The 26,155-nt window shown below is 42.0% G+C and overlaps 1 protein-coding gene across 3 annotated transcripts in view; it reads right to left on the bottom strand.

Moving 5' to 3' along the window:
- The window catches only part of HECTD1 (HECT domain E3 ubiquitin protein ligase 1), a 71,024-nt gene that overhangs the window by 9,130 nt on the left and 35,739 nt on the right, over nt 1-26,155 (bottom strand). Inside the window, exons 14-37 of one of the 3 annotated variants that reach the window (XM_044272080.1) lie at nt 25,832-26,095; nt 24,992-25,068; nt 24,785-24,919; nt 21,279-21,425; nt 18,188-18,282; nt 16,756-16,861; nt 15,003-15,137; nt 13,436-13,575; nt 12,678-13,001; nt 12,346-12,512; nt 11,388-11,564; nt 10,126-10,923; nt 9,667-9,885; nt 9,398-9,531; nt 9,161-9,317; nt 8,714-8,936; nt 8,088-8,142; nt 7,426-7,608; nt 6,840-7,050; nt 5,443-5,528; nt 5,200-5,327; nt 4,137-4,338; nt 3,437-3,574; nt 164-771 (exon numbers count right to left, since the gene is read on the bottom strand). In XM_044272080.1, the coding sequence (XP_044128015.1) occupies nt 164-771; nt 3,437-3,574; nt 4,137-4,338; nt 5,200-5,327; nt 5,443-5,528; nt 6,840-7,050; nt 7,426-7,608; nt 8,088-8,142; nt 8,714-8,936; nt 9,161-9,317; nt 9,398-9,531; nt 9,667-9,885; nt 10,126-10,923; nt 11,388-11,564; nt 12,346-12,512; nt 12,678-13,001; nt 13,436-13,575; nt 15,003-15,137; nt 16,756-16,861; nt 18,188-18,282; nt 21,279-21,425; nt 24,785-24,919; nt 24,992-25,068; nt 25,832-26,095 (4,909 nt within the window). The remainder of the gene's footprint in view (nt 1-163; nt 772-3,436; nt 3,575-4,136; nt 4,339-5,199; nt 5,328-5,442; nt 5,529-6,839; nt 7,051-7,425; nt 7,609-8,087; nt 8,143-8,713; nt 8,937-9,160; nt 9,318-9,397; nt 9,532-9,666; nt 9,886-10,125; nt 10,924-11,387; nt 11,565-12,345; nt 12,513-12,677; nt 13,002-13,435; nt 13,576-15,002; nt 15,138-16,755; nt 16,862-18,187; nt 18,283-21,278; nt 21,426-24,784; nt 24,920-24,991; nt 25,069-25,831; nt 26,096-26,155) is intronic. The other 2 variants (XM_044272081.1, XM_044272082.1) reach the window with 2 other exon arrangements.

Here is a 26,155-nt window from a genome sequence, read left to right as displayed (position 1 = left end):
TCTACAAGCATCTGTCAACAATTGATCCCATTAAAGTGGAATTCTAACCCCATGTCTATACTATACAAAATGAAGGAATGAAAAAAAGATCTCCTACAATTCTTCTATAAATCTCCATCTCAAAATCCTTGCCTTCTGCAAATGTTAATTCTCCAAAACTCACCCTAAGTCTTCAATGCTGACTGGAGGTCCAGAACCAGATGGATTCTTTAGCATCAACTCTTGGAGTTGTGTGTTTTTCTCATCCTCTGAGAAGCTGCGATTACTCAAAATATGTCTCCTTTTCACGGCAAGTTCCCGAATATCTCTGAGAAAGCGGGCACGGTGTGGGTTTACAAGTTCAAAGTCCTCCCATGTCAATATACCCTGGAACCAGGCTGGTGGTTTTGGTTTTGGCGGATCCAAGATGAACTCAGATTTAGAGTCTTCCTCAAAGCTTCCCACAGAGAGGGCATCATGTCCATCTTCTGTGGAGGCTTCAGATTGACTTTCAGTACAGTGCTCACTTTCCTCACCTCTAGAGGCATACAACAGTTTGCTCATATTGCTTTTGATATCACCCATACACATGAGCCTGAAGAAGGGCTTAGATATAGGCAAGTCTACTAGGCGATTGTCCTGTATACATTTTGCCAAAAATATACCCAGAAAATGACAAAGCCTGGTCACTCTATCCAGTTCTTCACTATCCTGAGGATAGGGAGCAATGAATAGTCCACATGACCGCTGCACATAATATCCAGGAGGTTTCAAGCCACCACCCAAGTCAACCTAGGAGATAACACAAAGGTTAGATACTCTACATTTATGTTTAACTAGAATCCTATCCTAACAATAAGCATGCACAGAGAGAGTAACTTTTGGGCTTAGAGTTGTTCAGTGGCGAAGACAAAGGGTCTGTCAAACCAAATCCTAGGTGACCAACTATGGGACAAAACTGCACCACAGAATGTTCTTGTCATTTTAGCAGATTAACAAAGAATGTTCCCTTGTCCAATTCTGCTCTTTTAACATGAGAATATCTTAATATCTGAAATACTGTTCTTTCAATTTTATGATTGTTTTATAGATATCCAATAAACCACACACAGATTGCTTTTTTTTGGAAATTAAAAAATATATATATATAGTTTGGTAAAAAATTACACAAGATTACTAAGATTAAAATGATAATAATATAGTTGTGGGATTTTCAACAGAAATGCATTTTTTATTTTTTTTTCAATTAATAAACTAAGCTGTTTGTTTTAATATGCATAGAAATAAAAATTTGTGATCAGCTGAAGTCGGCCATTCAGGGGAGGTGTAGGGTATGTAGGGGAGGATTGGTAATGTACTCTACCAGGAAGATTCCCAAGCCAATTGCTCTTAGTATGCTGTGGGCCACAGGTGCCCCAACTTCACCCATTGTGGCATCATGACATTACAGCAGGGCCGGTGGCCCTCTCTGCAATACACATTGCAGCTGTCGCCAGCCCTGCTATAGATCAACAGCAAATTGTGAGAAGATCCTCAAGCAACAGTCTGACCCTGACTCCTCCCACCCGTGACTGATCACGGTAATGGTAATGACATCACCAAAGGTCCTTTTGCTTCCTATGTCCTGGCATCTACACTGGCAGCGTGTCCTCAGTACAGAATGTGGTGGGCCATGTTGTGTTACTAGGGAAGCATGCTCTTACTTTCAGGTCATGTTACCGATGCCCAAGCTCTGCCTCAGCTACAAAGTGGATATGGGTCTTGTGTGCCACAAGGCTGATGCACATGGACAGGATCTTGCAAGTGACCTAGCGTGAGCTCCTCAGACAGCGGGAGCCGGCAGTGTACTGGGTGGACTCATTAAAAGAGGATAATGGCCCCCAGATCCATACTCTCCATATTGTGTTTGTTTTTCCAAGATTTGGTTGCATGTTTTTTTTACCCAATAACCCTGATTTATCATACCTTTACACCAGAATTCTAGCTTAAAAAAATTGTGTGACTTTTTTGCATTTTTACAGCACTCTAGTTTTGTAATGTGGGTAGAAAAGTAGGTGTGATTAGCAATGTTAACAAGTTTCACTCCAGACTTATCACAAAATCTCACTCCAGTAGGAGGTTCAAGTAGGAAAACTGGAGAAGCTTTCAAGACAAAAGTGTTAGGTTTAAGGATGAAAAACATTTATCAAACATGAGACATTTGATAAATGTGGCATAAACTATGTCAAGGCATACTCCCTCAAAACAGACTTCAAATATTATCCTCATGTGATCATGTATTTTCATATTGCTGGGGGAGGGGGGTCATTACTGAAGGGAAATTGCTGGGGGGCATCACTGGGAGGACACTAATGGGAGGGCATTACTAGAGCACTGTGGGGGCTTTGCCAGGGAGGCATTACTGAGGGGGCACTGTGTGGGACGTTACTAGCAGCACTATAGGGGGACCATATGCGACATTACTGGAGCACTATCGGGGGTGTTACTAGGGCTTTTCTTTTTTAATACTGGGGGCAGTTTAATACTGGGTCATCATTATAACTGTTGGAAGCACTATTGGGGCATTTTTATTACTAGGTACATTTTATGGGACATTATTACCAAGGGTGAGGTGGGGTTGGCGGTGGGATGCGCACAATAGGAGACATTAATACTGGCACTATTACAGGCATCATTAGTGGCAGCTTAATGAGGGTATTATTATTACTGGGGGCGTTTTGGGGAGTATTACTACTACTGCAGGCACTATTGTTACAGAAGTATAGTACATTTAGGGGCAGTAGGGAGCACCGTATTGGAGGTGGCAACAGGCTGACACTGTGTGGACACCAGAATGGACAGTTTGTAATTAGAAGGTATGCAGGATGATGGAAAAGGCGATCTGCAAACAATGGAGAAGATGTAGACGTTCTCTTTCCTCATCAGAGGAGACTGTATTCTCCTGTGTGTTTGGTAGTGCTAGCAAGCAGTATACTGTTATTAGGGATAGCTCTCTGCTGTGGCTCATGTCCCACTTTCTCCATATCCATATTAACTAGAAACAACTGAAGGAGGCTAGAATGTGGCAGCTGGTGCTGGCCAACGCATATGGGCAGCTTCTGGGGAGGTATCTTCTGCTGCTAGAGCAGTGTATTGTGCTGCACTATAGTATTAGGTTCAGCTGAGGCAATATATGGTACTGCACTATGGTATCTGGTTCTGCTAGGGCAGTATTTTGCTCTGCACCGTGCTTTTTGGTTCTGCTAGGGAAGAACCAAATACCAAAGTGTAGCATATGGTATTGCTGTCCCCGTGTTAGCCCCACCTAATTTGGGCCTGCCTACAACATGGGGCCCACTTTTTTTTTTTTTTTTTTTTTTTTTTTTTTTTCAGGGCCACTTTCAATTTCCAGTCTGCCCCTGCTCCTGTGTGTTCATTTGCCTTAGCAGAGCATATGGACAGCATCATACTCTGTTACCTGTCGAGATTCATCATCTGGGAAATCATCATCACACAGCCAAATTCCCAAGTCTGTTTTCTGAAACTCAGCTGCCACCAGGGCATAGAATTCAAGGGTAGGTCCCAGCCCAGTCCCTTCCTCTCCAAGAAACTCCACCTGGAAGAAACACCATGACAATATAGGTAATTGAATGAAGCAGAGGTATACACAATAAAGGGTGTGTTGACATCGATTTTATTTTACTGTGCTTGAATATGGAATCCGCTTTGTGCAATTTTTGACAGTTTTTATCCTACCCATTTCAATTTTTAAGTTTTGGATGCAAATTTGGCACACAGATTTCTTTTCAGCGTCAGTTATTAAAACCTCAAGCAGAAAAAAATGCAAAGTGCAAACTACCAGATTCTCATTGAAATCAATGGGAGGGGGACCACACACATTTTTAAAGCACGGAGGCCGCTGCTTTTTTGTTCAAGCATGACTGGAAAATAGCATGCGCAGGAAATAAAAGAATGGTTTTTCACGCTTTTCTCGCATCTGATTGCAGGAGGAAAATGATCATTAGAGACACTTTAAGGTGCTGCTTGCCGTTTTGGATGGTTTTTGCCGCTGACAGGTTCCCTTTCAGAGGAACAATTTTAGTGGAAGAAACTAAATTCCACTCTCAGATTACACAGGGCCCCAGAAAAATATTAAGATGGAAAACACTAGAGTTTACCTCAAGCACAGATTTGCGATCTGCGTGGATCTGCATTACATTTTCTGCCCATTCCATCAAAGATTCCCCTCGTGGGACCTTCACTCTTTCGTGCTTTAAGCGTCCAACTCTAAATTCACCAGGGTCATCCCTACGGACGGCACTGGCTGTCCTACTCCTCTCCACAGTGGCCTCCCGTCGGTTCTGCAGCCACACAATAGCTCTGTGCAAAACAGAAATATACTCCCATCATATTCTGCATTATTTACAAAAAAGAAACACTACAATACAATCAATATGCTTAATACTCTAGTAACAATACATACTTAAAGAAATATCTCTACACAGTCAGTCGTTGCAGATTTCCACAAAACATCCACTATGTATATGCATATGGCCTAAACACTATACACATTATAAAATACATGATCTATTTAATACTATAATTTTTTTTTTGTTGTGTTTAAACATGTTGCATCCTTATTGGTAGAACTCAATGTACAATCTGTATGTAAGAAAGGGTTAGACAATCCGTAGTATTATGAGGATAATGATACTGAGATTGATATCACGGTCTAGCTATATGGATTCAGCTTTTATAAAATCCTGGCAATGGTGTACCTTCCATGGATGCAGGCCACGCGAATGCTATGGGGCCAGGGGGCCCAGAGCTGAACGGCTTCTATTTTGTAATATTTTAGGTGAGGCATAGCAGTTATTTAGTGCTCCATGGAGAAAAGTCATCAATGTATTTATGCCAGTTTATAAAGTGGGTGAGGAAGAGGGCGAATCTTTTTTTGTAATCTAAATTTCCTCCCCTCAATACAATTTTTTTTTAATTTGCAGGATACCTGTCCCCCGTTGCCTGGTAGTGTTTGACAGATGCGTACTGGTTGGGGCAGAGGAAAGGCCATACTAAGTTTTGCTATGGGGTCCTATGAGATCTGTGTACACCCTTTAACCCTGCAGAAGACAAAGTTGGTGTAAACCGAGTAACCCCTGACAATTTCACCTAAATCACGAGCTGTGAAAGTGTGTGGCAGAGAGCATGTCATCAGGATTGACTTTATGCTGTATACAATACCTGGATGCGCCAAACGCTGTACATGTGAAATAAAGCTGCCTTGTCTCAAAGGGGATAAGAAAGGGACATTTACTGGTTATCTGTTCACACCAGTCTGGTAAGGCTCCACTAGCCAAAGCCAGCGGCTCCTGTAATGACAGATACAATTTCAAGATATATTTCTCACGCTCCACAAGGACAAGCATTAAGTTTCATCCTATGGCTGTTGTGTTCATATCAGTTTAAGCGTTCCATACAACATACCTCAATTTGTTGTAGGATTTTGGTTGTGATTTTTTTGCTGGTGAATTCCTCTGGGGAAACACTGAAGAGAAGCATTTCATCGCCTTCTATAAAAAATAAAAATAAAGAAGTTTGAATATATCAATATCCTTCATGTTTTCTGTTCACCATACTTTAACCACCTTATAAAAGTGTCCATCCACATACAACTAACATAAATGCACTAGAAAAACCTAAAATTTCTCTCCAATATTCTCCATAAAAAGAGGGGGAAATAATGGAAATGATCAGCAACCTGTCACAATGTTCCCTGCGACAGGTGGCAGGAGATCAGTGAGACTGGCAACACGTGGTTTAATCTGACATGTTTTCTGTTTGGCTCAATTGACGTCTGTATTGTTTCTGGTGCTCGCCACTCCTTCTTTCCCCAGGTGTGGCTTTTATGGCTATTTAACCTTCTCTATTTATTGTTGTTGCACCCACTATGCTATGTGGTTTATAGCTTCTGTTGTGGTTGTGGATAGCTGGTGTGTGGATCTCGGCTGAGTTCCTGGTGCTGCCATAGCCACTGGAAGTTAAGTGTCGTCTTTCCCTTTTGTATTTTGTTTGGGTCATTTTGAGTGTTGCATTTCCCTGTCATTAAGGTTTGAGGGAGACTCCTGTTTGTCCTTCCTTTTGGAGGAACAGGTTGTCTCAGTCCTGACATTAGTACCAGGGTCCTATAGGGTGAGTTAGGACACTAGGTATTCTGTGTATGAACCCACCTACCTCCGGGGTCTGTTCATACTGGTAGTTAGTCAGGACTTTGATTAGGGTTTTACTAGGAGGTGTCCATCTCCTTACCCTAGTTTTCAGGCATTCTTCCCTCAACCCTTTCTCTCCTATGTTCGGTGTGGTGTTTCCCTCCCACACCTGAACGTGACACAACCTCTGGAACTCCAGCTGTTCTTAACCCTTAGGATACTGGAAATTTGTTGTAGTTCAGCCATTATTTATTTCTGTATATTACCATATGCGTCCCCTATTGTAATTATGTGGTCTCTGGGCGGCGTTTTTTCTGCCACCTATGTTTGTATCATGTGATTTTTAACAAGACTACTTGTATATTCCATTTTGTATACATAATAAAGCTTTATTAACTTCTTGTTACATTAAATTGTTCCCATTATTCTGTTCTTCCACCCTTTCTGAAAGGGTGTGGAGGCTGGGTGGTATAACTGCTGAGGCAACCGTACAGCGCCTGAAGAGTTTTGTGCATGGGTCCTAATCTAATAGGTGTCATAGAACCGCCACAGACACTACATCACCCAGAGAGCTCCCAGGAGAACAGAATGCAGCTACATAACAATTCTACCTAACATATGCTTCTAGTACACAATTACCAAATAATGATATGAGAGATAAGAAGAAAACCTCACCTTCTTGTGGTGTCCTAGCAGAGTATGGATCACTAGCTACAATATACAGAATGCGAAGAAGCTGCAGGACGTCCTCCACACCGCATGAATTCTGACCACTACCTGCTTTAGCTTGTGGCTGCTCCCGACCATGGATTAAAATGTCAGAGCTCTGTATTGTGCCCAGAGCAGCAGGAATCCCTGCAGACTTGCACCCATTCTCACAGAAGTCCTGCAAACAGAACAGAATGATGTAGAAGGCAGACAAAATAAAACGGTTTCCCATATTTCTTCACGATGACCAATATTCTCAACAAACTATAGATAGGTCAATTCTAGTGGAGCCCTTAAATACACATGGGTATCGCTAAAATTAACCCAAAACCACAATTTGAACAACCCAAGATCCCAGACTTCTTTTCTTGGTGTATGTATCTCATATCAAAAGATTATTTCACGGGACATTTACAGTCCTTACAATTAAAGAAATTTTATTTTCAATTCAGTTTTGATCATAAGACAAAAACAGAGAGAAAATAAAAAAACACACACAAACACATAAGCCAAGCATACTCTAAAGTTAAAAGCCACCCCAGCCCCGCTTTACTTTGTAAGCAGCGATAAGCTGGGAGCAGTTGCGGTTCTTTCGGATGCTCTTGTTAGTTCCAGTCAGTTTCCAGCGCCGCAAGAAGCTAGGATCTGCGTTCCTCTGCAGATAGGTGATCAGATCATTCTTTGGCAAAGCATCTGTACCCAGTGAATGCTCCACATGTTCCACGGACCAGCAGCCCTGAAGGAGGGAATGCGGTATTAAGGGATATCTCAGCTCTGAATATCACAGCTGGACAGATCTGCTCTACTACTGGAAACTGAATGGAATTAGTTTTTTTTGTATTGGTGAAAATCAGATTAAAATCAAGTACCTCCTACCACTAAGCTAAACTGTCAATAGTAATTAACACAAAAGGAGAAGCTGTAGAGCTTCAAATGGGTATGGTGGCATTACCAGGCCATGTCAAGAAAACTTTGTTAATAAAGGAGTTATAAGTAACAGCATAATTTCACTTCTTTACCCATCAATCCAAAAAAAAATAGTTCTGTATGCTACATTTATAGTTACATCAGATAATACAATTTATTGTAATTTGATAGCAAACATATAATTTGCTGAAATCTTGATTCTCAATGTCTTAATGAAATCCATTTGTTAAAGGTAACTTTATTAATATATACCGGTAATTTGTGTAAATGATTCATGATGAAACTTACCATTCTGCCCGACTCCTTCTGTTTATCAGATTCCTTCATCTCCCTGTACATAATTCTGTATCATGGATAAAGTGGAAAATCTATTACACTTGTAGGTTTACGCACAAATCCAAAAATGAGCAAACAACTGTTTAGCCAAGATAATTAAACATGCACAATCTCACCACATAAACTATAGTATATGATTCTATGGCTTGATGCACGTGACCATACTTTTCATCTAGTGCTATACACTGACCCATTCATTTCTATGGGGCCATGCACACCTCCATATTTTTTGGAGGATCCGTCTGACCATTTCACAAGGTTTAGAGAAGGTCCTATTCTTGTCCGTATTGTGCCAAAACTAGCCCTTTCTATATTTTGCAGGTCTGTACCTGCTAAACTACATTTGGATTTGCATGAGGCCTGAAGATTACATTTTCTCTCATAGAACGACCCACTGAAAAAAATGAAAATAAAAAATAGACTACAACATAATCTTTCCCATAGCAACTATGAAATGAAAGACACGTGTAGTTAATGGCAGATTTATACCTAAACTCATGATGACAAACTACCCGAAGCAAAGTATATGAGAAACCCTTTACTTTAGCATCCTTCAACATGAACAATGCCCTCCTTACGTGTATGTTGGCTCCCATATCCTCCTCAGTTTGTCTGATTTGATGGCTCCATTACAAGACAGCTGTAGCAGTTTCTGTACATAGTAGAAGATGGTGGAGCGGAAATTACTGAGTGGAAGCTCTACTTCCCGTCCAGTTCCCAGGCCGGTCACCTTTAGAGTAAGAGCTAGCCTAGGAGCTGGAGCACATTCAACTTCTTCCAGTAGTTCTGAGTGGGGTGTACCTGCATCACAAAAAATACATAGAAATGTTCATGAAGATTCTACATATTTGTAATTATCTGTATTTCCAGGAATTTCCTGTCTTTGCATATAAAACCTCCTTTTACAGTTGTAAATTTCATTACAGTTTAACTATGCTTTGTATACCTATACAATTTTCCTGTTCACATCATAAAAGTGTCATCCACTAAAACAAAAAAAAAGCCACCCCCTACTTAAGACATACCTGGAGCCGGTATCTCCAAGTCTGTAGTCTGCTGAACATTTGTTCTCCCAGGACGAGGATCAAAGGCTGGTACCAGAGCAGAGAACTGTCTTTTTAGCACATAATCATCATCCCATGTTCTACGGCGGCCACCTTTGGTCTCATATTCTTCCTCCTCCTAACCAAAAGTAAGCACATTAGAATACATACCCAAATAATACCCAGCTAAGCCATTTCAGATTTACCACCAAAACTCACCATTACTTCTTCATACTCCTGTTCTTCCTGGTTGTCATCTTCATTTTCATCATCCTCCTCATCTGGCTCTGGAAGGTCTTCATCATCATCTAGCTCAGCCAGAAGAGTGCTTGCCCGACAACTGTCCAGAAAATCTGTACAATATGAGATATGAAAGAAATAACTTAATGTTTAACAGTTGGGGAAAGATTCAAACCCTATCACCACTTGGAAGACAGACCATAAAAAATAGGACCTAAAAGTACTGTTTGATGATGATCCCAACTTACCATAAAGGGAATATTCAGCCTCCTGGCCAGTGTCACTTTCACTGGATGTGGATGTGAGGCTAGTTGTCAGAGTATTGCTGAGGGACTGACCGACCGAAAGGCCGGTGGTGGCTGTTGCCACATTGCTGCTAGTAACACTGGAAGTAGACATTGTGACAGTAGATGTGGTTCCTGTTGTAGTCAAATTAGGGAAACTCTGGGCACCCATAAGTGGAGAGGCTGAGGAAAACATAATGAAAGAAGATTTACAGATCAAGAAATATTTAACCTCATATGATGCAGTCCATATTCCCAACATACCCATAGACAATAAACACAGCACCAAATGTCACTATGCATTCAGTTATACCAACCTTAGTAAATTGCTGATACAGTGCAAATGTCACAGTACTAGAAATATGTCAAACAACATATGTAATGTTCTTATTTTCCAAATGACTTCCCAGTTATAATACTCACTGGCAGAGCTCACTGCATTTCTTCCCAGAGTGTTGGTGTTGTTATCACTGCTGCTTCGACTAAGATTCATGTTGTTGGTGGCGTTAGTCCGGGCAATGTTTGCGACTCTCCTTACAAAAGACTCCAGGCTGGACGTCTCACGAGATGACAGGTTGGGAACACTGGCACTGGAACTCATTGGAGCTCCAGCAGCAAGCAGAGAACTGACGGAAAGTCTGTTGCTAGCAGAGGAGCCCAGTGGTCTGGGAACAGCAGCCTCCTTGTTGCTTAGCTCTGACACAGAACTTACATCGGGTGAGCTAATGCTCACCATGCCCATTGATATAGCAGGTGCGTCTCCGGACTTTCTGTCTCCTTCACCCACCTGCTCTCCTCCCGGTGGGCAGGTTGAAGAGCCAGGGGCTGCTGGGTTAGAAGACAGCACAAGGATTGGGTCATGATGTAGGTCAGAACCTGGTTCCTCTGCCCTTCTCTCTGTCTTGGCACAGGTCACACTGGCATCACTGCTACTGGCCACACTGCAGACAGAGCTGCTGCTCCCTTTGCGACTGCAGGAACCAGTCACACCTCCAGCAACTGTGCAAGCGGAAGAGGAATGGGGAGGTGCTTTGTCAGGACAGTTGTTTTTCACCAAGCTGCTCCAGGAAGGTGGTGTCCCTGCAACAGTGGATGAAATAGGTTTGGATGACGCTGCAGATTCTGGGTCATAACCTGGGGCCAGCTTCAGGTCAAATTTTCCTTCCGCGCCCATGCGGTAAGAATTAGAGCCACCGGCATCCCATATGACATCAATCCAGCCTGGAAAGGGATAGTAGCGTGTAAGACAGAAGAGCAGACAGCAAAAAAGATTTGATTGGAATCAGGCAGAAAAAAATAAATAAAAAAGCCATAGCAAGACATAAACCTCTCAAAAACTAGCCCAAATTTGGCTTTCAAATGGATCAACACACAACCCTAGACAACATGTGCACAAAAGAAGAATTTAATATTAAACTGTGGAACCTGATTGGATTATCAAACTGGTGCAAAACTGCAAATGAAACAAACTTCCAATTTCATGTAAAAATAAGGAAGTTCTTAGAGAAAAGGGGTTTATTGAAGACGTGAAGCAGTCTTAATTTCATTGTAAATGAAGCGGCAAAAAGTATCAAGAAATTGAAGCAAGTGAAGGGAAGATGGCATATACAGATGCCAATCTTGTTTCCAACAGACACACAAAGCACTTGGTGGCATGCGGTAAGTAAGTATACGGGAGTACATACCATTGTGCAAATCCCCTGTAAGAGTGCCTTCTCCCTGAGCACTGCCATCCTGGTCTCTCCATTTCCAATCAATGCCACGGATGACTCTTGCCCCAGGTACCATATATTTCAGAACTTGGGAGCGCACCAGACGTCTTTGGCGTCTCAAGTTAGCTTCGGCTTCTTTGGCTGCTTTACCTGGGAAGGAGGGGGGAGGGGGTGTTATCAAAACCAAATAACTTGAGAGATGAGTAGTGCCAATGGGTGTAGGAAAGAAAGGCGACTCAAACGCAAATCACTGGTTACAAAATGTAGCAGTTTAGTAGGCAATTACATATTTATTGCATCTTCTGAGTGCATCCACGACATGTTTGTTACACGTTAGAAGACTTATATGCATATTCATAGAGGGGGGTTCCCCTGCTTGGGACACCCTATATATCACAACATATAGCCTCTCTGTAGGAACACACCCATCCATGAGTTACATGGATTTAACCATTTCACCCCCAGAGTTTTTTTTAGTTTTTTTTAGCGTTTTTGTCTTGCGCTCCCTGCCTTCCCAGAGCCATAACTTTTTTATGTTCACATAGCCATATGAGGGCTTGTTTTTTGCTGGACAAGTTGGTCCAACGCCACCATTTATTATTGCATATGATGTAGTGGGAAGCGGGGGAAAAATTCCAAATGGGGTGAAATATAAAAAAAAATTAAAAAAACGCAACTCCACCACAGTTTTACGTTTTTTTTTTATTAATGTTTTATTTGAGGGGTAGAAGACATGACTGCAGCCTGCAAGAAGAATACAATGATTTTCTATTTTATTTTTCTAAGGTCTGCAATTGTGATATAGGACAGGAGCAAGAAAAATAAGATTATATGTTGTCTGTTCTTTTTATCGGTTTGGATTCTGGTTTTGTGTCCATTTAAGCATATATGTAAGCACAATTGTCTTTAACAATATTTTTTCCCAACATACCTAACTGATCTTCACATACTCCAGTAACACTGCCATATAATTCAAAGCCGGAAAGGGATAGGTAGTGGGTCTGCCCACTAGCATTCTTCCCAGTCTGCTTGATTCGGACATGCCGCCAACCCTGCTTCTCCTCTCTTGGTGGATCCAAAGGCCATGTGGCAGTAGATCTTAGAAGGAAGCAAACAGTATAGGCGAGTAATATATTGGTGTAAAGAGAGGCTAGATCACTTTTTACTGTGGTTAACACCTTTCAGTCTGCACAGGTAATTTTTGCACAAAAAACAAGCCACTGCTCCTAATAAAAATATATTACTTATAAAAAATATAAATACCCTGGCTCATTCAGGCTGCAGTCATCTACATGGGTGTATAAAGTTGTCCAGCTCTGGCCATCCTTGGAGACTTGGAAGACCCAGTTCCTAAGTGCTGAACGGCCATAACCACGGGCATGGCGTAGAGTGTAGGCAGATGGTACAATCCACAGCCCAAGATCAATGGCAAACCAAGCACTCTTGTCATCATTGGTATGGCAATTTAGGGCAGAACTGTCACGACTCAAGATGTCTTCAAGTCGTCCATATGGCAGGTTGCGGCCTTCAGAGGATGTTACTACCACCAATCCATAGGCAGCTGGATTTACCCATTCATATGCGGTTCTGAAATAGCAAACAGTCAAACAACAATACAGCATTCATCAATACATGAAATTCATAAGTACCATTAAACTAGGGTCTATATTCTAATGTACATTTAGACAACTGTAAATACAGATTTAGCTTTGGCTAGGTTCACATTTCCGTTTAGAAAATCCGGCAGAGGAGCAGACTACTGGAGTTACTGTATCCAGACTACTAGATTTACCAAATGGAGATGTGAACAACGTCTTACAATACATGTATCAAAATACAAAGAACCACTAAATCAAGAAAAAACAAGAAATACAAAAGTTCAGTTAATTAATAATATAAATGTGTATTTTTATTCTATAAAAACGCTACACTTGTACATGTACACAAAATTACTGAAGAATTGATTGGGTTACGTGAATGCTACCAAACAACCCCTAACATGAGTCCACAGGACAACTTACTTTGCATTTGTTCCAATCCAATACATGATTCCATTGTCATCAAAGTTATGTTGGTGTCGGAATATACAACTTTGGCCTTCGCGTAACTTGCGCACGAATACAAAGGATGACCGATCAAAGTCATACCACTGTTTAGCCACCTGTAAAGGTCACAAAACAACCCATTAGGAGTGAATTTAATACAGGACTGTTTGGATGATACACAATTTTTAGCCATAGTTCTTATTTATTTATTTTTTTATATCAGAATTCTTTTTATTGCGTTTTATCCAAAAACACACTAAATGCACATCATGTTTACAGTGTCTTTTAGCCATAATTCTAAAACAATTTAGAATGCCAAGAGAGAGGAGAGGGGCTTAAAAGCAACAAGACTCATTTGCATACTACTAAAAAACTGAATTTATTTGCAAGAGAACCGCAGATCTCCAAACCAAGGGAAGTGTTGTTATCGGGTGAGGAAACACAGATTTGGTGCTGCCCTTGGTTAAACAAGGATATCATTTAAATCAAGGCATTTACAGAATGTGAACTAGAAAGCCTTCTCAACCAGTGTTCAGGGGCAGACTGGCCATAGACTCCACAGGGAAATTTCCCAGTGGGCTGATGCCCATGAGGCCGCTCAAGCCCTCCTCATGGATGCCAGCTTGGTACATAACGATCTGCTGGTCTCAACATTCATTAATGCTAGGAGCATCAGGTACTTATGGCCTGGCCAGTAGCCTTAGGTGCCTTCCTCAGGGTGGTGAAACAGTTGAATACAGCAGCGAGAGTGGCAGTATTTAATGCTGTACTGTGCTATTTGGTTCTACTGGGACAGTGTTTTGTGCTGCACTATGGTATCTCCGCCCCCCCACAACATCTGTTGGTCCTGCATACTTGTGTTGCCCCTCATTCAGTCAGTTTGGACCCACATTCAACATGGGGCCACTTTCATGCTTTTTCCAGGGCCACTTTACATTCCCAGTCTGCCCCTGCCAGTGTTCCTACTTGCTTCTGAAAGATGAGGGAAGAATGAGAGTCTGACGATTTTTTGGCAGATGATCGCTACAAGCGTTCGTAGTAACACTCGTTAGCGATCTGGCAGTGTAATACTGCCGCCGATTGTTTGCAGGCAGAAGATCGTGGTGTCTAATCACAGTCTGCTGCCGGAAAACAATGATTCAGCATAGGGAAGAGCAATGACAAATATTGCTCCTCCCTATACTTCATGTAATGGCAGCGGTCTCCTCCGCTAGCGAGCAGGCGATTGCTGGGAAGGAACGCTTCCTTCCTGACAATCGCCTGTTAAATTGAGCTGTCTAATACACCCTTAACCAATATTGCTCATACGTCCAAGATGCCTCATTCGTCAACAGCCTGCAAAACAGTCATGGCTCCCATTATGCTGTACAGCCCAGCTAACCAATCCAGTGGGATGCTGTGTACTACCTATTATGAATTTAGAACCCGCAAGCTTTATCCTTTTACAACATCTTACGATACCCCGATTTAAGAATCTCTCATGATGATCATAGTTTAAGACATTTCAAGTTTGCCAAGAGGCATTTATTAATTATTAACCAACCATTTTAAGCAAATACTGCTCTAGGGACTCCACAGTTGCCAACGGCTCCATCTTCAGCATGCGACCAGTTCGGTCAATAAGAGAGGTCTCTCCAGGGGCACGCTCCAGTCTAAACCGAAGCCTCCGAGTTAAGATCTAAGTAAAGAAGAAAATATAAGATAAGCATTTGACCAAAAGTTTTCTTAAAGGGAACCTGTCATGTGGATATTTGATTATAATCTAACTAATTATATACAATCATTAACTACTAAAAAGTACCTTAGATTTATTCACTTACTGGTGTGACAGATGGTTACCTCATAATATAGACACAAAGATGCCGCATGGTAATGAGCTGATTGGAGCGAGTCCGGCGTGATGTCAGTGAGTCCAGCGTTTTTTTTTATTTCAGAGCTATAGCCACTCCCCTGCCCACCTGCTGCTGATTCATATGGAAAAAAACTGTCAATCAGCAGCAGGTAGGCGGGGAGAGTCAGGAGCTCATGAATATTCATGACTCATCATTATCAGCTGGAGCTTTTCATTACAAGATGTTGGCAGATTGACTGGGTCAATTAAAGAAAGTAACCCAGCATTTTGCTAAGAGAATCAGTCACTTATTTATGTTGCCCTTAGTTAGGACACCATAAAACTGGTGTCAGGTTCCCTTTAAGGGTGCATTAGACAGCCCGATTTAACAGGAAGTGTTCCTTCTCAGCAATCATCTGCTCGCTGGCGGAGGAGACCACTGCAATTAAATGTAGCGATCTCCTACTCAGTATATGGAGGAGCGATAGTTATACCATCGCTCTTCTCTATACCGAGTCATTGCTTGCCGGCGGTAGAACGTGATTAGACACCACAATCTGCTGCCTGCAATGATTTTTTTTAACCATCAAAAGATTTGGATTGCCTTATGAATGAGCAATCAGCAGCAGTAGTACACTGCCAGATGATTGCTAACAAGCGTTACTATGAACGCCTATTAGCTATCTGACGAAAAATCGGCAGGTGTAATACACCCTTTAGGCTACGTCTACGTCTGCAGTTTGAATTCTGGTCTTCCGAATACTGGAATTGCTGTATCTGGCATATGCTAGAGGCCACTAGCAACCAACAGATCCTATTCACAACACTGGGGTCTGCAGAGCTTCTGGCAGGAATACCAGCTTTCTGACAGAAAAATACCAATGTATGCAGCAGTATTTTTCTGGCAGAAAGCTGCTATTTATGACGAAAACCCAGCAGACCCCAGTGTTGTGAATGGGATCTGTCAAGTGCCGGCGGTCTCCAACATATGCCGGGTACAATTCCAGTATTTTGTTCGTATGCCAGAATAGAATAATGGAATGCCAACCACAGATGTGGACATAGTCTTAACAGGAATGGTGGACCTCAATAAAAAAAAACTAAATAAGAGACAGACTTAATATTTGCTTTATAGGATTCCCTCACTTACTTCCACATTTTGTGCTACTAAAAATATAGAGATGTGGCATTGTGCTGGCAAAACATGGATAATAATTACTCCCCCACCTACTGTTCCATCATAGCATAAAATAATTGGCTGGCATCCCATACATCGCTTGTGGAACATTTCATGGCAATCTGGGAGCAGATAAGAGAGGTATGCATTTCCTTCATACTTTGCCTTCTTTATGAATCAACTACTTGCTTTGGCTCAGATCACCTCCATAAAAGCCTAACAACCACCAAGAATGTTCTGCTCACTTTCACATATAACCGTACCATCATTTCTACTATAGTCATTTACCTGCAGGTTGTAATTCGATCCCGGCGTATCATACAGATGCAGCGGCAGCCGTTCTATAGATTCAAGCACGGCAATCAATTTTCTGACCAGTGCAATTGCTGGTCGACTAAAATGAAGAAGATAATTTAACATTTAACCACTACTACAAAATATATGAATGTCTTTTAGATCCCATTATATAACTAAAATAGATGAATGCTCCAAACAACAAACTTCTGAAGTGCAAGTCCTCAGACCGCTGCCGACTATGGAACTATTAGCCTAGAACTAAGTCAGAATTACTGTTGGTTTATTTTCCCTACCAAGAAAACCAGAAAAAATGGGGCAAATATTAAAGGGAGTACGAATACAGGTTCAGGTTACAGCACATTTGTAGTCTATAACCATCGAGAGCCAAATCTGCTAAAGAGCAGAATATTTTTGATCAAGATTATCTGCAAAGGTTCCGAATTTTTGTAGCAAAGTAGTAGATATCCTTTACGTCTACAAAGGACGGTACATTAGAGTGTTAAACTCTGAAGCAAATCCACTGCAAAAGCTGCATTCGGCTACTTTCACACCAGCGTTTTCACTGGATCCGGCAGGGCTCAGCAAAAACGCTTCTGTTACTGATAATACAACAGTCTGTATTATTAACATACCCAAGATGGATCCGTCATGAACTCCATTTAAAGTCAATCAAGGACGGCTTTTCTATGGTGTCAGAGAAAACTGATCCGTCCCCATTGACTTGCATTGTGGGTCATAACGGATCCGTCTTGCTCCACATCCCATGACGGAAAAAAAAAAATCGCATGCTGCGGTTTGCTCTCCGGTATGGGAACACAACCAAACGAAACAGAATCCTTTTTGGAGCACTCAGTTCTGTTCAGTTACGTTTTATCCCCACTGACAATGAATGGGGACAAAACAGAAGCGTTTTTCTCCGGTATTCAGATCCTATGACGGCTCTCAATACCAGAAAATAGAAACGCCAGTGTGAAAGTAGCCTTAGTTACACACGGATCTGTTGCAGTTTAGGCTTCTGTTATGATAATACAACCGCCTGCCTTCGCTATGAACGGATCCGGTTGTATTACCTGTAACATAGCAATGACGTTTTCTTTTGTGACAATGAATGGGGACAAAACAAGCGTTTTCCTCCACTATTGAGACCCTTATGACAAATCTCAATAGCAGAAAGGGAAAGCAAGGTGTGAAAGTAGCCTTAGCAGTGAATATCACCCTAGACATTTCGAAGGGTGCAATCTGCAGTGTAAATTCTACAGCAAGTAAATTTGCGTGCATTTTTTCAACAATGTGTGGATGAGATTTTGTAAAACCTCTCCCTCTTAGCTGCCATTGTAAACACAGTAGTAATTTTACCCACAATTGTGCATTGGAAAATGCATATATGGCCCATGCGAAAATACCCTAAGGTTTGTATACATACCTTTCATCGTCCTCATTTTCACTAAACGCAGTTTTAAAGACATTCAATCGTTCCACCAACTGTCCACAGTCCTGCTTCAGATCAAAATCTTCACTCTACAAGACAATACAGATTCAGCAGCTTGTCTCCCCTTCCCATTGAAATAAATATGCACTGTATTCTGGTTGTTTATCTAACAGCCATGTTAGTATTTCTGCACGTACAGTGAGGAACACAAGTATTTGAACACCCTGTGATTTTGCAAGTTCTCCCACTTAAAAATCATGGAGGGGTCTGAAAATCACATTCAGGAAATCACATTGTATGATTTTTAAAGAATGTATTTGTCTTGCACTGCTGAACATAAGTATTTGAACACCTGAAAAACAGCAAGAATTGTGTCTCTCAAAGACCTGTTACTGTGCCTTTAAATAGTCCACCTCTACTCCACTCATTAATCTAACTTAGTAGCACTTGTCTGAGCTCTTTAAAGGCACCTGTACACCCGACAGTCAGTCAGACGCCAACTACTACCATGGGCAAGACCAAAGAGCTGTCAAAAGACACCAGAGACAAAATTGTGGACCTCCACAAGGCTGGAAAGGGCTACGGGGCAATTGCCAAGCAGCTTGGTGAAAATAGATCAACTGTTGGAGCAATTGTTAGAAAATGGAAGAGGCTAAAGACGATTGTCAGTCTCCCTCGGACTGGGGCCACATGCAAGATCTCACCTCGTGGGGTATCACTGATGATAAGAAAGGTGAGGCATAAGCCCAGAACTACAAGGGAGAAGCTGGTCAATGACATGAAGAGAGCTGGGACCACAGTTTCATAGGTCACTGTCGGTAGAACACTACGCCGTCATGGTTTCATATCATGAATTGCACGGAAGGTTCCCCTGCTCAAGTTATCACATCTCTAGGCCAGTCTGAAGTTTGCCAATGACCATTTGGATGATCCAGAGGAGGCATGGGAGAAAGCCACGTGGTCAGATGAGACCAAAGTAGAACTTTTTGGTGTAAACTTCATGTTTGGTGAAAAAAAAAAGGATGAGTTGCATCCCAAGAACACCATCCCTACTGTGAAGCATGGGGGTGGTAACATCATCCTTTGGGGGCTGCTTTTCTGTGAAGGGGACAGGACGACTGCACTGTATTAAGGAGAGGATGAATGGGGCCCATTTATTGTGAGATTTTGAGCGACAACTTCCTTCCCTCAATCAGAGCATTGAAGATGGGTCGTGGCTGGGTCTTCCAACATGACAACGACCCGAAGCACACAGCCAGGATAACCAAGGAGCGGCTCTGTAAGAAGCATATCAAGGTTCTGGAGTTGACTAGCCAGTCTCTATACCTAAATCCAATAGAACATCTTTGGAGGAAGCTGAAACTCCATGTTGCTCAGTAACAGATCTAGAGGAGATCCGTGTGGAGGAGTGGGCCAAAATCCCTGTTGCAGTGTGTGCAAACCTGGTCAAGAGCTACAGGAAACGTTTGACCTCTGTAATTGCAAACAAAGGCTTCTGTACCAAATATTACACTGATTTTCTGAGGTGTTCAAATACTTATGTTCAGCAGTTTACAATCTTTAAACATCATACAATGTGATTTCCTGAATTTTTTTATTTTATTCTGTCTTTCAGAGTGGGAATGCACCTACAATGTGAATTTCAGACCCCTCCATGATTTCTAAGTGGGAGAACTTGAAAAATAGCCTGGTGTTCAAATACTTCTGTTCCTCGCTGTATGTATGCAATCAACATTTCCACTACATTTCCACTAGAAGGCTTGCATAGTAAAATATCAATTTTTGCAGATGACACTAAACTGTGTAAAGTAATTTACACTGATGAGGACAGTATACTGCTACAGAGGAATCTGGATAGATTGGAGGCTTGGGCAGATAAGTGGCAGATGAGGTTTAACACTGACAAATGTAAAGTTATGCACATGGGAAGGAATAATGCAAGTCACCCGTACTTATTAAATGCTAAAACACTCGGTAACACTGACATGGAAAAAGATCTAGGAATTTTAATAAACAGCAAACTAAGCTGCAAAAAACAGTGTCAGGCAGCTGCTGCCAAGGCCAATAAGATAATGGGTTGCATCAAAAGGGGCATAGATGCCCATGATGAGAACATAGTCCTACCACTTTACAAATCATTAGTCAGACCACACATGGAGTACTGTGTACAGTTCTGGGCTCCAGTGAACAAAGCAGACATAGCAGAGCTGGAGAGGGTCCAGAGGAGGGCAACTAAAGTAATAACTGGAATGGGGCAACTACAGTACCCTGAAAGATTATCAAAATTAGGGTTATTCACTTTAGAAAAAAGACGACTGAGGGGAGATCTAATTAATATGTATAAATATATCAGGGGTCAGTACAGAGATCTATCCCGTCATCTATTTATTCCCAGGACGGTGACTGTGACGAGGGGACATCCTCTGCGTCTGGAGGAAAGAAGGTTTGTACACAAACATAGAAGAGGATTCTTTACGGTAAGAGCAGTGAGACTATGGAACTCTCTGCCTGAGGAGGTGGTGATGGGAAGTACAATAAAGGAATTCAAAAGGGGCCTGGATGTATTTCTGGAGCGTAATAATATTACAGGCTATAGCTACTAGAGAGATATCGTTGATCCAGGGATTTATTCTGATTGCCTGATTGGAGTCGGGAAGGAATTTTTATTCCCCTAAAGTGGGGAAAATTGGCTTCTACCTCACAGGGGTTTTTTGCCTTCCTCTGGATCAACTTGCAGGATGACAGGCCGAACTGGATGGACAAATGTCTTTTTTCGGCCTTATGTACTATGTTACTACAATGGATCAGCAGCGGACTGCCTGGGTATTGAAGTAAATAGGTAAATCCCTGACTCTGTCAACATATTTCCGCTAATAAGGTACATTATTAGTGAGGTACACTGCAGAATTATAGATACAGGTCAGTTATATGCAAAGCCTTCTGCTTCTGTCCACTGGTACCAGTCGACCCCCCCCCCCCCCCCCCCCAAATTCCTGATAAGTCAGTCATCAAAATCTCTGGGCTGAAAAGCTCCTTTAATCATTTTAAAATCAACAATAAAATAAAAGAATCCTTAAATCCGTACATTGTTAAGCACGGTGAGCAGAGCCTGCACCAAACCACTACTGCACATTTCATAAGGAGATATGGTGGTTTCATCCTTCAGCAGCACAATTAGGTTTTCCAATGCAGTCTTCATTAGATCTCTCCACGTATTTTCACCTTCAATACACTGAAACAGACAAGGAAAAATCGTGGGATCACTAAGGGTACATTATCATCCTGCAGAATTTAGCCTCAGCACAACCCTTAAGAAATTTGAATGTAGTAGCATGCAGATTGTTACTGTTGATTTTGCCTGGGATTTCACTGCTCACAATACAAAGGGTTACACCGGCAGCATGACCTCAAATCTGAACGGGAGTTTTTTGTATTGTGGGCCAGTGGCAACATTTTCAGCAGGACCAGGAGATAATCTAATGTTTATGGGGAGCTTCCGACTCTCCCCCACCAGATGACTTCTGGGGAGAGAAGAGTTGGCTGCTCTAACATTCAACGCTTGGTCCTTTTGTTCTCCTGGAAAGAAGTGAAAAATGGGGTGTCTGAGAGTGTCTGTCTCCCCACTGAAAGCACATACACACTTGATGGAACTAAGGCTGTACGTGTATAGGAGAGTCTGGTGAGATAGCTTGTTCAACTAGAAAAGGTACAATTTCTGGGGAAATTGTGTGATGTGTTCTTGCCTCCACCAGTAGCTTACAACTGGAGTGGGCGGAGTAACTGGGTGGAGTGTAGACTCCGCCCACTTTTATAAATGTTGACCTTTGTCTCACACTGACCCACCCTGCCGAGTTTGGGTGCTGTGGCTTAAATTCTGTGAGAATGACAGCTGTTTAAAGGTTTCTTATTGAAGTCAAAAGGAAAAATCTGATTGGTTGTTTTTGGCCCCGCCCACTTTTCTGAATTTTAATCCTAATCCTAAATTGTCCAACTGTACCAAGTTTGGGGATCCTGCCATTAACAGTGTAAGATCAGCGGCAGTTTTAAATTTCCCCATTGAAATAAATGGCTGAAATTTGATTGGCCGTTGTAGACTCCGCCCACTTTTTAATAAATTTTTGAATCCAGTCACCCAATGACCTACGGTGCCAAGTTTGGGTATTCTGGCTTAAATACTGTGAGAATGACAGCAATTTAAAGGTTTCTCATTAAAGTTAATAGGGAAAATCTGATTTGTTGTTGTTGGCTCCGCCCACTTTAAAAATTTTTGAATCCAAAGTAATCTATCACCTGATTTCAGCGATTTGAAGCCCCTGACATCAATCATGGCAGCATTTTTCAATTTTCAGAATTTTTTTTTTCCATATTGAAATCAATGAAAGAAATCTGATTGGTTGTTTTTGGCCCCGCCCACTTTTCAAAATTTTAATCCTAATCCTAAATTGTCCAACTGTACCAAGTTTGGGAAACCTGCCATTAACAGTCTAAGAGCAGCGGCAGTTTGAATTTTTCCCATTTAAACAAATGGCTGAAATTTGATTGGCCGTTGTAGACTCCGCCCACTTTTTCATTATTTTTTGAATCCAGTCACCCAATGACCTACGGTGCCTAGTTTGGGTATTCTGGCTTAAATACTGTGAGAATGACAGCAATTTAAAAGTTTCTCATTGAAGTCAATAGGGAAAATCTGATTTGTTGTTGTTGGCTCCGCCCACTTTTTAAATTTTGGAATCCAAAGTAATCTATCACCTGATTTCAGCGATTTGAAGCCCCTGACATCAATCATGGCAGCATTTTTCAATTTTCTGAATTTTTTTTTTTCCATATTGAAATCAATGAAAGAAATCTGATTGGTTGTTTTTGGCCCCGCCCACTTTTCAAAATGTTAATCCTAATCCTAAATTGTCCGACTGTACCAAGTTTGGGAAACCTGCCATTAACAGTCTAAGAGCAGCGGCAGTTTGAATTTTTCCCATTTAAACAAATGGCTGAAATTTGATTGGCCGTTGTAGACTCCGCCCACTTTTTCATTATTTTTTGAATCCAGTCACCCAATGACCTACGGTGCCAAGTTTGGGTATTCTGGCTTAAATACTGTGAGAATGACAGCAATTTAAAGGTTTCTTATTGAAGTCAATAGGGAAAATCTGATTGGTTGTTTGTAGCTCCGCCCACTTTTTAATGTCCCCAAAATGTGACAGAAATTTTCAGGTTGACCCCATGACTGAGTGACCCAAGTTTGGTGAGTTTCACTCCGAAGCTGTATGAGTGACAAACATTTGCATTTTTCCAATAAAACTCTATGGGAGAAAAAAAGAGGTTTTCGGGGGCCCGCCCCAGGGGCCCGGAGGGTGGGATCGGTTAACAAAGCACAAGCAAGATACTCGGGTATGTGCCGACCAAGAGTGCAAAGTTCGGTATTTATACTCCTAAATCTGTGGGAGGAGTAGCAATTTGAACGTCTCATTGTAGTCAATGGGGAGAATTTGATTGGTTCTGTGTGGCCCCGCCCACATTTTCGGGTCTCCGAAATGTGCTAACAAATTGCGCGTTGACCCCATGACTAAGTGACCCAAGTTTGGTGACTTTAGTTTAAAATCTGTGCGACTGGGAGCGATTTGAAAATTGTCCCTGTCAAAGTCAATGGGAAAAACATGGATTTTGGGGGCCCTGTCCCAGGGGCCCGGAGGGTGGGATCGGGTAACAAAGCAAAAGCAAGGTACTCGGGTGGGTGCCGACCAAGTCTGCAAAGTCTGGAATTTGTACTCCTAAAAATGTGGGAGGAGTAGCAATTTGAAGTTCTCATTAAAGTCAATGGGGAGATTTTGATTGGTTCTGTATGGCCCCGCCCACTTTTTGGGGTCCCCGAAATGTGCCCAAAATTTTCGTGTTGACTCCATGACTAAGTGACCCAAGTTTGGTGACTTTAGCGTCAAAGCCTGGCGAGTGGGAGCGATTTGAAAATTTACCCTGTCAAAGTCTATGGGAAAAAAGGGGGCTTCCGGGGCCCGCCACGGGGGCCCCGGGGGTGGGATCGCTCCACAAAGTAATAGCAATCCGATCGGGCACAATCTGCACGTTTTGGTAAATTTTTGTCTATGTAGTGTAAAAACTGTGGGAGGAGTTAGGGTGGCAAATTTGGCTATAATAATAATATATATGTGAGATAATAGTATGTGGTCTTGCTATGCAAGAACACATAATAATATATATGTGAGATAACAGTATGTGGTCTTGCTATGCAAGAACACATAACTAACAGCTACTGAAGTTGTATGGGCACAATAAAGGGGTTTTCTGACTCCATCAGCATCTGATAGATGGGGGTCCGACACCAGGGGCCAATGCTGATCAGCTGTTTGAGAAGGCACTGGCACTCCTGCAGCTTACCAAGTACAGCGCCGTACATTGTATACCGATTGTGCTTGGTATCGCAGCTCAGCCACATTCATTTGAATAGGACTGAGCTGCGTCTAGGCCACATGACTGATGCACGTGATGTCGCTAGCCACCACCAGTGCCTTCGCAAACATCCGATTGGCAGGGACCCCCACAGATCAGATGCTAATGACTCTGTAAATCTGTACAGACCTGTCTGTTTGTGTGAAGTTCCCATGAGGACTCCAACTGTGTGGCAATATTCCGCAGAGTAACCACCACACCACGTGGCATGCTTTCCACTGCTTTGAAGTGATCATCATACAAGTCCCTTGCCATTGTCCGTACCTGTCAAGACAAACAGAGTCAGCAGCTGTCAAGATTTAGCGCTGTCCTCAGACCAGCAGAAACAACACATACCTTCTGCTTCGTTTTCTCTAACTTGGACTTGAGCTTTTTACCTCTCTTTCCGGTCCAGCCAGTAACAAACTCGGAGCCTGAAACACAATGGTTTTGAGAAGACTTGTTCTGACATTTATTCCATGAGCTATCCACATTTTCTAATGTTTTCAGAGCTTAATTGATATTTACAGAGGATATGCATAAGCAATGGACATTTTCAGCTACTTCCAAACTATCAACCTGTAAATTTAAAGGGAAAAAGGCGCTGCTTGCTGAAGGGCACATTCCTATTACAATGGAGTGGAGTGTACAGACAGCCATTATATTTCTCACACTTAATAGGATGCTATGATAGTATCCAAGCCTTTATGGGCTTAACAGACCAAGAGCTGGGAGAAGTACTTTTTATACATGTTAAAAAATTGGGCCTTTTATAACAAAAGTCTAAGGATAAAAAAAAAAACACTTTGATGCCCATACCAACAACCAGTGTTCAGCATTCATTTTTAAAACTGCTCTGGGAAAAAAAAATGGTGAGCCGTTATTTAAAATGGTTTCCTGAGGAAAGGTCATCAATATCAAAATCTCAGAAAACCCCCTTCACCAGCCTTTCTGCGGCACACCATTCACTTCTAGGGGAGCATGTCTAGAACTCCTGCCAGCACTAAGCCATCTCAGAAACTCCCATAGAAATGAATGGAGCTGCCTAACTAGGTGCTCCATCCATTTTTGGATACTTTGCGGGTATCGGGCCCCCAGTGGTAGGACGTACGCCAATCAGATAGGGGATAACGTTATGTAACTGGAATACTGCTTTAACAGTTATGAAGCCAAGCTGAAAGTTGCGTGTACACTCACCTAACGAGGTCTCGGCAGTAAAAGAATGCTTGGTTCCCCTGTTTGACTCAAAGACAAAGCCTGGTAGGTCTTCCTTCAGTATGGTAGCTTGCTGTCCATCAGAGTTGTGGATGGCAATTTCTCCATCTTTCAAGCAAGTGAGGGACCAGTTGCCCACCGTCAGCTTACCTGGTCCAGGAACAGATAAAATAGGCTGGCTGGACGTGGAGGGCTTCACTTGGCCACGAGCCCTCTGTAGTTTCTCTAAAAACTCACTTCTGCTTTCTACACAACATAGAGAAAAGTCACGTTACAAGGTGTGCTAGTAGCTAAAAACACATCGCA

This window comes from Bufo gargarizans, chromosome 11, assembly GCF_014858855.1.
Source record: "Bufo gargarizans isolate SCDJY-AF-19 chromosome 11, ASM1485885v1, whole genome shotgun sequence".
NCBI classification, from domain to species: domain Eukaryota; kingdom Metazoa; phylum Chordata; class Amphibia; order Anura; family Bufonidae; genus Bufo; species Bufo gargarizans.
Note: the sequence above shows the minus strand (reverse complement) of the source record. Positions and strands in the feature narration are given on the sequence as shown.